The sequence below is a fragment of the Sus scrofa genome, chromosome 15, assembly GCF_000003025.6.
Source record: "Sus scrofa isolate TJ Tabasco breed Duroc chromosome 15, Sscrofa11.1, whole genome shotgun sequence".
Taxonomy (NCBI): Eukaryota; Metazoa; Chordata; class Mammalia; order Artiodactyla; family Suidae; genus Sus; species Sus scrofa.
In genome coordinates this window covers 110,011,125-110,021,367 of record NC_010457.5, presented here as the reverse complement: position 1 = coordinate 110,021,367, position 10,243 = coordinate 110,011,125, and the positions used below count along the sequence as shown (strand labels likewise).

At 43.2% G+C, this 10,243-nt stretch overlaps 1 protein-coding gene across 2 annotated transcripts in view; it reads left to right on the top strand.

Annotated features, from left to right (window-relative positions):
- The window catches only part of MDH1B (malate dehydrogenase 1B), a 32,143-nt gene continuing 22,030 nt past the window's right edge, over positions 131–10,243 (top strand). The window contains exons 1-4 of one of the 2 annotated variants that reach the window (XM_003359625.5): positions 135–231; positions 4,748–4,860; positions 8,520–8,654; positions 8,874–9,016. In XM_003359625.5, the coding sequence (XP_003359673.3) occupies positions 210–231; positions 4,748–4,860; positions 8,520–8,654; positions 8,874–9,016 (413 nt within the window). In that variant the 5' untranslated portion in view covers positions 135–209. Of the gene's footprint in view, positions 232–4,747; positions 4,861–8,519; positions 8,655–8,873; positions 9,017–10,243 lie in introns of both variants that reach the window. The other variant, XM_021075195.1, reaches the window with a different exon arrangement.

Here is a 10,243-nt window from a genome sequence, read left to right as displayed (position 1 = left end):
TGATTGGTTTTTCTTAGCTGCAGGGATAGAAAGGGTGGAGACCACAGAACTTTTAATAGCAGTGTAAAACCCTGTAGCCTAACACCTAACTTCTCCAGCTGGGAGTCAAAACTTCTCGCTCAACTTCGGAGTGCGCCTGCGCTGGGTCCTGGCGTCGTGGTTGCCTGGAAACCGTGAAGCCGCGGTTCCAGCTGCTGCATCCCAACTTCATGGCCAAATTCGTGCTCGCGGGTGAGTGATCCCCGCGTCCCTCTGGAGATCGCTCAGAACAGCAACAACTGCTCACCTCCTATGGCCCCTTGGCAGTGATCTTCTTAATTGGCCTCTGTTCTAGCAACTCCAGACTTTACATGGACCACCCTGGCTTTCTTACGCTTTCATTCAAAGATGTTTATTGGGCAGTGATTGTGTGCAAAGCACTGATGGAAGCAGGGGACACAGTGAGGGGAAAGACATTCCTGCCTTCGAGGGCCTTTCAGTCTTGTGGGATACAGAAGCGTGTAAACAAGTAATTTTGGTATAGTGTGATTAATGCAATGAGGGACATGTGCACGGGGCTTTGGCAGGTGTTATAAGAGCTGGTTTGTGAGGATTTGGAATAAAAAAAAACATTCCAGAAAAAGGCATAGAGGCTGCAAGTCTCAAGGCCTAAGGTACGGTCTGGATATAGAGGAAGTGAGTGGACTTGGGGGTAGAATGGGAGCAGGAGCCAGATCTTTGCACTTCAGTTACACCAAGCAAAGGTGTTTGAACTGTATCTTGAAAGCCATGAGGAGTCATTTAAAAATTTTAATCAGGAGAATATCTTAATTAGTTGGCATTTTAGGAAATACACGTTGTCAGCAATGGAGGAGAAGGATTGGAAATGTTGCCTGGCATCCAGAAAGCCACTGAAGGAACTTTTACTGCAACAGGCTATTGCACCTGCCTCCTTTTCTTTTCAGCAAGTTTCTCAAAAGAGTAGACTGCTCTTTTATCTTCAGGTCCTTCTTCCACTCAGTCTGGCTTCTACTTCTACATCCTTTCAGAAATGGTCTTCGCTGAAGTCACCAATGATTTTTAAAAAGCTGTCCAGTCCCTGTCTTATTTGGCCTCTTTGATGCATTAACAAATTGACATCTTCCATCTGAAAAACCTATTTCCTTCGCCTCTTTATTCATTTAGAAGGATATTTTTGAGCAATGGCTGATATGCTGGGAAGACAGTGGTAAGCAGATGTACAAAGAATGTTACATTTATGAGAGTGGCAGGGCCAGGTTCTGTAGGAGTAGTGGCAAGGGACCTTACTTAGGCAAAGACTTCCCAGAGAAAGTGATTTTTTTAAACAGAATCCCGAAAGATGAGTGTTACCTATCAGAGAGGATGTAGGGAGGAAGAGAGTAATTTAGACACCAGTAGCAAGGCATGGGACTGGAATGAGGAGAGGTAGTTGGATGATTCTTGAGAGTAAACAATAAGCAGAAAATGCAACTAGATTAAGTAGGGTTGGAATATAGAGTACAAGAAAGACACTGTCATCAGTTGAGGCCAGCATGACATAATGCAAATTCTTATGAGCCATGTTCAGTATTTTAAACTTTATCCGAAGTACATGGAAGGTTTTAGGAAGGAGATGCATTTTACCTGAGTGTTGTCACTGCAGTGTGAGAAGAAATAGACTGGATGCCCAGAGTCCAGTTAGGTTCTATAGCCCAGGAAGGAGATAATGATAGGATGGTAGACAATGGAAAACGAAAGAAGCAAATGGATTAGAGAAGTGTTAGGGAAACAGAATCTGTACAACTATACACTTAAATGGATGGAGGAATGATACAAGGGAGAGGAAAGAGTTAAAATTATTCCCAAGCAGTAGTTTGCTTAACTGTGTAGAAGAGGAGTCATTGAAAGAAAGCAGAATAGTAGGCTTCATACTTTGGGTACTCTTATTCTTAAATAACTGAGTAAATAGACATACGAACATAAGAGAAAGAGCATATTTAGTGGGAGAATGGTGGCAGAGTCTGTCATAGACATGGCAAGTGCCTATGAGACATTCAGCAGGAATTGAGTGAGTTCCTGCTGTGGTGCAATGGGTTAAGAATCTGACTGCAGTGGCCTGGGTCACTGTGGAGGCTCACTTTTGATACCCCACCTGTCACAGTGGGTTAAAGGATCCAGCATTGCTGCGGCTTCAGTTCAGATTTAATCCCTGGCCTGGGAACTTCCATATGTTGTGGGTGCGGCCATTAAAAACATAACAGTAGGAGTTCCCATCATGGGGCAGCGGGAACAAATCCAACTAGGAACCATGAGGTTGCAGGTTTGATCCCTGGCCTCGCTCAGTGGGTTAAGGATCTGGCATTGCCATGAGCTGTGGTGTAGTTCGCAGATGCTGCTCGGATCCTGAGTTGCTGTGGCTGTGGCTATGGCTGTGGCTGTGGCCAGCAGCTGTAGCTCTGATTAGACCCCTAGCCTGGGAACCTCCATATGCCATGGGTGAGGCCCTAAAAAGACAAAAAAGACAAACAAAACAAAACAAAACAAAACAAAAAACAGTAGAAGGAGTTGAGAAAATAGGATGGTGTAGAAATCTAGTCAAGGAGATAGTTTTGAATTGGAAATACAGGTGTCTACTTGAAACCAAGGGAGTGGAAGAGGTTATCTGGGAAGAATGCATAGAGTAGGAAGATAGGATGCCTTTCAGAATGTTAATCTTTTGACGAATTGATAAAAGAACAGGAATCTAGAAAGTTGAATTGAGGAGTGGGCAGAGAAGTAGGAAGAAAAGCTGAAGAATGCTCCCACAAAGTGGGTATTTCAAGAGCAAAAGGGGGACAAAGGCTGCCAAGGGTCAACAGAAAGGGATAGATAAACAAAGTATCCACTGGATTTAGTAGAGGTCCTTGGTGACCTTCTAGAGAATTATGGGAAAATCCAGATTGCAGTGGGATGAGAAATAAATGGAAGTGAGGAACTGGGCATGGCAAGTATAGAGAAGTGCTTCAGGAAACTTTAATAGGAAAGGGCTTGTAGAAGGCAAGAGTTAAAGAGGGTCATGGGCTTTTTGTTTCTTAGGACAGGAAAAACTTAAATATAATGAGTACACTTAAATATGATGGAGACGGGCCATTACAAACAGAGATGCTTGAGGAAGGGGATAACCAGTGGAGGTAGAAGAGGGTGGTATTCAGAGCATAAGTGGTGAGATTAAATCTGGACAGGAGGTAAGATCCCCTTTCCACTGAATAAAAGAAAGAAGGAAAAGATGAGTCCTGGCAGGTTTGATGGCAGGAGGCTGGCGGATTTCCCAACTAATGCCTTTTTGTATAATTTGGCTTGGCTTTTGTAAAATAGAAAGCAAGATTGTTGTTGCCTTCTGATAGTGAAGAAACATGTTGGAGTGAAGGAAAAGGTTTGAAGGAAGTAGGCAAAATTTGGAACAGCAATTGTAGAGAACAGAAGAGAATGCTGCTAAGAGAAACTGAGGAATCTACAGGCAGATTTGTGGGCCAACTGACTCTGGTGACCCTGAATTTACAATGGCACCTCTTTGCTTGGTTCTACCAAGTTTATCCAGGGGCGCTGAGTACATGGAACCCAAGCACGTAAAAGGCAGGTTATTAGGTTCATCCAGGGTGAAGGGCTTTTACCAGGCTAATTTGCCAGAAGCACAGTAGAGCAAGAGAATTTAAGCCAGGAGCCAGAAAGTGGTTTGAATTCATGAGCCATGGATTTGAACTAGACAGGGAGGCTAACAGGGGGAGTTTGAGAGGGGTTGATGACTTAGGAGTCACCTTGAGGAATTCCCACTGTGGTGCAGTGGGTTTAGGAATCCAACTACAGAGGCTCAGGGTTCGATCCCTGCCCCCATCACAGTGGGTTAAAAAGGATCCGGCATTGTCACAGCTGTGGCTTGGATTCAGTCCCTGGTCTGGGAACTTCCATATGCTGCCAGTGTGGCCATTTAAAAGAAAAGAAGTCACCATGAAGTTGAAGAACTGGTGATTGGAAGTAACTGGGGAAGAATGCTAGAGAAGCTTCCACCCTTGGCTCCTGCCCCTCCTACTCTATCAGAAACCCAGTCCCATATACTTTGGTGGCTTTAACTTTCTCTGTGTTGATGGCCACAAAATCTGTATCCTAAGCCATTTCACGGGGCCTGCTCTTCAGCTTGTGCATGCAGCTACTTGCTGGTCCTACCCACTTAGATATACTACAGATACTTCCATCCACTAATTTAAACTTCTCACCCATGCTTTCTTTCTGTTAAGGTCAGGGTCACCTGCCCAAGCCCGAAAATAGATGTCATCCTGGACGCATCTCTCTCCCTCCGTTTCTCCTTCCCCCAGTACTCCCTGCCACATATATCAAATCCGCCTATGATTTTACCACCACTCCTCACTTCACCTTGGCCTCTTAGTAGCTACCAATGAGGAGTTCATTACTAGTAATTCATGTTTATTTAGTAACCTGGAGCCTCTTGGAGGCAGTAGGTCTAACATAGCACTAGAAGAGAATAAATAATTCAATAATCATTTTTCCTTTTCACATTTTAATAAGTATAATTCTGCTCTCCAATGAAATTTGTTTTATTTTACTAATACAATAACAATCAAAAGCTAATGCGATGGTAGTTTATACTATAATGCTATATAAGACGTATTGCATTAAATGTGTGATTAATTCCCTAATCGTATGACAGATACTTACAACTGCATGATAATTTCCATGGGATGAAAGACAACATTGCTAATTGGAACTCTTTTAGGTAGAGCAGATTGCCCGTATTATGCTAAAGCAGAACTTCTGGCAGATTATTTACAAAAGAATCTTCCTGATTTTCGGATGCATAAAATTACACAACATCCTGACATTTGGGAGGTAAGAGGCCTTTATAGTTTGCTAAACTCACACATGCATAAAAATGTGCTCTAATTTAATTAAATATTAGCTAGTGTATCGGCCGGTTTTCCAGTTGGATGTTCATGCACGGCTAATATTTTAATGCTACTAAAATAAATCCCACTTATCAGTCTCAAAACATTATTTATATATTTTCCCCTAGGATCTAGTGGAACAAATGAGGCCCCAACTAATAAGTAGAATAATTGGGCTTGTTTTTTCCCCCCAAGAATCCAGTGGCTTATATTGCGTTTTTAAACTTTTACTCCCCTTCATAATGATTTCTAACAGCATAATAAATGTTCATTGGACATGCCCTTCTTTGGCATGGTTTCCCCAGAAACAGACTAAGATGGAAATTTGGGTGAAAGGGTTTCCTCTACTGGGCTCTTGGAAACAATATCCTGAGAAGGAGTGAGGACAGCAGGATTGGACAGTGGGAGAAGTTGAACTGCCATACAGCTGCCACAGAGAACTTGGCTGGTCCTACAGGGAATTCTGAAACTGGGATAGCCCTTCAAATACCCCCCAAAACTGGCAAGGGGGCCACCTTGGCTGTGAGCTGCCCTGGGGAAAAGACTTAACCTTAGACAAGGAAACCTTCTTTGGCTGGGGCAAGTTTCTGGAGGTAGACTCAGCACTAAGCCATAAGCAGCCAATATGCCTGGTGGCTGAGGGAATGAGTGCTTGGGTCACAAGGGAGGAGTGGGGACTACAAATGGCAGATCTGCTACAATTCTCCAGTCGTGCCTGTTGGATCCACATGCTCCATATAATAAGTTCATACCATCTGGGAACAACTCTTCCAGAATTCTGGTTGGCATCTCTCCCTGGGGAAACTTTACAAAAGGAAGTTTAGTTAAACGAACTATAGTCTCCACGGTACATCATTTTGGCACCACAACGAACACTGATCACCTTTCCTCTCTTCTGTCCATTACGGATTCCCCTCACGCTCTGCTGGTCCAGGTGACTTCTTAGGGGTAGTGACTTAGACCTGTATCCTTAGGGGTCTGAGCCCTCATCTCTATTCCCTTTTCAGGACATGACTGTTGCACTTGTCCATTGGCCATCAAAACTGAGCAAGGCACTACCAAGGACACCCTAACAGATCACCTAGCTGCCAAACATTCTTTCCTGCCCACATCGGGTAATAGCTGCCCTACATATCCCTGATCAAGAGGGGCAGCTACCCCTTCCCTACATGATAGTAACTGCTTTCCGTGCTTGCTGATTTCTTGGCACAGGAAGCTCAAAGTGACCATGTGGCAGCCATAGATTAAAGTTTAATGGGACTCTTCCTGATAGAAGCACCCTTCACCCTGATGTTTAAAGCCTCCAGACTCACAGGGTAAAGGCTTTCGGGGAACCACAAATACCCCTCATGGGTCACTAGGAGTGATGGTAAGCAGGGTTACTTTTTATGACACCCTTGGTTCCTAGATTCATGTATTCTACCTATTGGGGTAAAACTCCACATTGATTTATGGTATATACTGCATCCTGAAGCTAGCAAGCTGTCAGTCTCCAAGTTGGTGCCTATACCTTCCTTGGTCTGTTCCATCCCTCTATCCAGCTGTTAGATGGTGCCGTGTATGATAGAGCCAGTGTAATATGCCTAATGTCACACATCCTTTTCTCGAATTTGGGTCCTTTGGTTCAAAGAGATGTCGCACAAGATCCTGTGTTGGTAGGGTAGATATTCTGTAAGCTCTTGAATAGCGTGCAGGCCAAAGTGCTCAAACAATAAAGTCAGTTCTTTACCCAGAATATATGTTGATTCAAGTCAAGATGAGTCACTGCTCTTTTCCAGGGTAAAAGGTGATCAATGTAATCAATTTGCCACCAAAATGTTGGTCGTTGTCTCCAAGGGATGGGGCCATTAACAGGAGGTCAGTGTTGGTCTCTCTTGAGGGTAGCAGCCATGGCTACATCAGCTTTGTTGAGTGGCAGCTTGTTTTCTCAGGCCATTGCATAACCTCTAACTTGTTCATGTCCCCACTGTGCCTTCAGCGGTCTAAGTTATCCTATTGCTGGGTTGCTTAGGGCTTCTTTCAAAATAGATGTTCTCTGGTGGACACTGCCCCCTGCCCCCCCCCCCTTTTTTCAGCATTCTGTCATCGCAATTGCCAGGGGCTCTAGCTTTATAATATCATGTCCTTTAACAGTCATGACCCAGAATGGACAGCCACCTCGGGCTTCTCGGTGATGCTGAGACCCCTCTCACCCGTTTGTTCCCTATCACCTGGGGAAATAGAGTGTCCTCCAGACCCTCTGGAGAACCTAGTTGACTAACAGTTTCCCAGCCTTCCATCAGAGCATATCCACTCCAGTTTGGTACCCATTTTTCTAAGCTTTTGGATTCTTTGTTCCATGGTCTTCCATGACAGTTCTGTCATTTCCATTTTATTTCATCACTTTCTCCAAGCTCTGAAGAGCCATCCTAGAAACATGTTACCCCTCTCTTCTGAGGTCTTTGTTAGGGTGTATCTCCTTGAATAGCAGAAGAGCGATTCATCATGCTAAGTTCTCCCTTGTCCAGCTTTATGTTCCAATCTCGATTTAGCACCCTCAGAGTCCAGTCCTAAGCATTTCCTCCCAGTTCCTGCCAGGACATCATCATGCCCTGCTCGGTGCCAAAGGTCCTTTAAGGTTGAGTCACTTGCCTGATGAAACCCAGCACTTCATGGGTCAGGCTACATTGTGACTAGAGGGACCATGGTGGAAACATCATGGTGGAAACATCCACAAGGGAAATTCATTTCTAAGACTGTATTGTAGCCTCACTACACATGCCTCCAAAGATGAGAGTGTTGTCATGTACTTTACCCACGGCAATGTTGCCCTCTGTGTCTCCTCAAGTATTGTCACTGGGGGACCTGGGCTACACAAACCAATGATGATTTAAACTTTATCTAAGCTGTATCTTAAATCCTCAGGTAACTTTTTTGTGTATGTCTTTTTTTTCCTTTTTAGGGCTGCACCCGCATCACATGGAAGTTCCCAGGCTAGGGGTCTAATTGGAGCTGTTGCTGCCAGCCTATGCCAGAGCCACAGCAGCACCAGATCTGAGCCACGTTTGCATCCTACACCACAGCTCACAGCAATGCCAGATCCTTAACCCAATGAGCGAGGCCAGGGATCGAACCCACAACCTCATGGTTCCTAGTCAGATTCGTTTCCTCTGCACCACAATGGGAACTCCCCTCAGATAACTTTTAACTCATTAACTCAACCTAAACGGTATAAATCGTACACAGATATTTGGAGTGCAGCATCAAATTTGTATGGCCCGAAGACCAGAAACATACAGAAGACCATGCGAGTGGAAAGACTTGGCTGCTTTTTTTAAGCTAAGCACTTGCACTTCAGGTCTTCTCAGGAAAGAGAACAACTTTTAGTACCTTGGCCGATGAATGTGAAGAATATTCTTTCTTACTTGATTGGTTTGTAACTCGACTCATCACTATTTCTATATTTACATTTTATAGTTTAAAAATGTCTAAATTTTATTATGTATACATAGTGGTAGTGAAGAAAAAAAAAGCTAGTATTTTAATGTTTGAACTCTAAAGGATTGAATTGAATTCCAAGGCAGATTCACTGTGTGACTTCTCGTGGACTGTATCATTCAATAGGAGTGGCTGAAAGATGTGTGTAAAAAGAATAAGTGGAGTCACCAGAATTCTCCCATCATCTGGAGAGAGCTGTTGGATCGTGGAGGAAAGGGCTTGCTTTTGGGAGGATATAATGAGTTCCTGGAGCATGCCCAGGTATATAAATCAAGTTGATTTATCTGTCCAAAACACTATTGTTCTCTCTCATTCTTTTATTTTTCACGTCTTGCTTTTCATTGTATATAAAAAGAGAATATACAATGTTCTCTCAGCTCTCTTTTTATTGTTTGGGCTTTAACTAAGAATTTTCCATTAGAGCCCTTGTCAACTAATTATCTATTTTCTGGTATTGACTTTTTCTTGCCCAATATTTAGCTTTACTATGGTGTCACCTCGAGCATGACGGCTGAGCTGATGCAGACAGTTGCCCAAGAGAACCTGGAGACACATTTGGAAAAAGAGCTGGAGGAAGAAGCCCTGAAATGTCTCATCAACCCCTTGCAGGTCTGGATCACCAGGTAGGACCATCAAACCCCAGGAGTCATGAGGTGGTTTTTTATATTTAGAAAGGACAATGAAGTGGAATTGATTCCACGGTGGAAAAAAATATCTGTCAAGTTTGAGGTTTGTATGTATATTGTATATATATAAATATACAATATATAATATATATATTATTATCCCCTAATAATATCCCCTAATATAGCCCCATGAATGAGCTTTAGATTATATGTAGATTTAATATATATGTAATATGCATGTAATATACGTACATGTTAAATATAAGAGCAACTTTATAGCACAGTTATGTACTTTGCATAACTCTGTCTCCAGCTCTGCTGCCCTCATTCCGTGTGTCTCGTGCCATCGGCTGCTCTTCACCTTGCTGTCCTTCCTTCCCTTTTCCTTGTTTACTTCCTCCCCTCCCCCATCTTGCTGACCTTTGCCCTCTCCCTCTTTCTTTCACACTTGCTAGAGCTGTCCTGGTCCTTGGCTCTTCCTGATGCTCTCATTCTCCATAACCTCACCTCCCTCATTCTTGCCTCTTCTTGCTTTATCTCCATCTCATTTTTGCTCCTCATCACACTTGCTCTCAGCCATGGGCACGTGCAGTCTTTGTCATCACTTTCTCTCCCTCTTTCTCTCTCTGCACTCTGTCTCTCTGTCTCTCTTGCTGTCCATCTTACTCCATCTCTTCCTCCCTCTCCCTCCCCGACCCTTTAATCCGTCTCTCATACTGCCCTTCTGACTACAGATGTGTGTATCCTAATATAGAGGCTCATCTGAAAAATTATTTGTTATTATGAAATATTTCAAATGCCGAAAAGAAATGAGAATGATGTAATAAATATTACATCTGCTTTAGATATTTTTTAAGGATTAAATTGGTACCGATGCTCTTGAAAACCCTACTATACCCCTCCCCAGACCCCCTTTGAAAACCAAAAATGCCCTGATGCATTTCTGAACGCCCTTCAGGGCTCATTAGCACTCTTAGTTAATAGCCAAGCTATCAGGTACTCACACATTTGCTGAATCATGGGCACTGGTATATGATACCTCACCCGTGTTGATCCCAGGCTTCTTTATAAGGATGGATTTGGGAAAAAAAAAAAAAAAGTCCTTTCTAACAAGATGTCACTATTTTGTGGATGAGGGTAGAAAATGGAAAAGAGCTATGGTTAAACAAAATGGATTTCCTTATCTTTTAAAAAGAAATGTAAATATGCAGAGTAGTATTACAC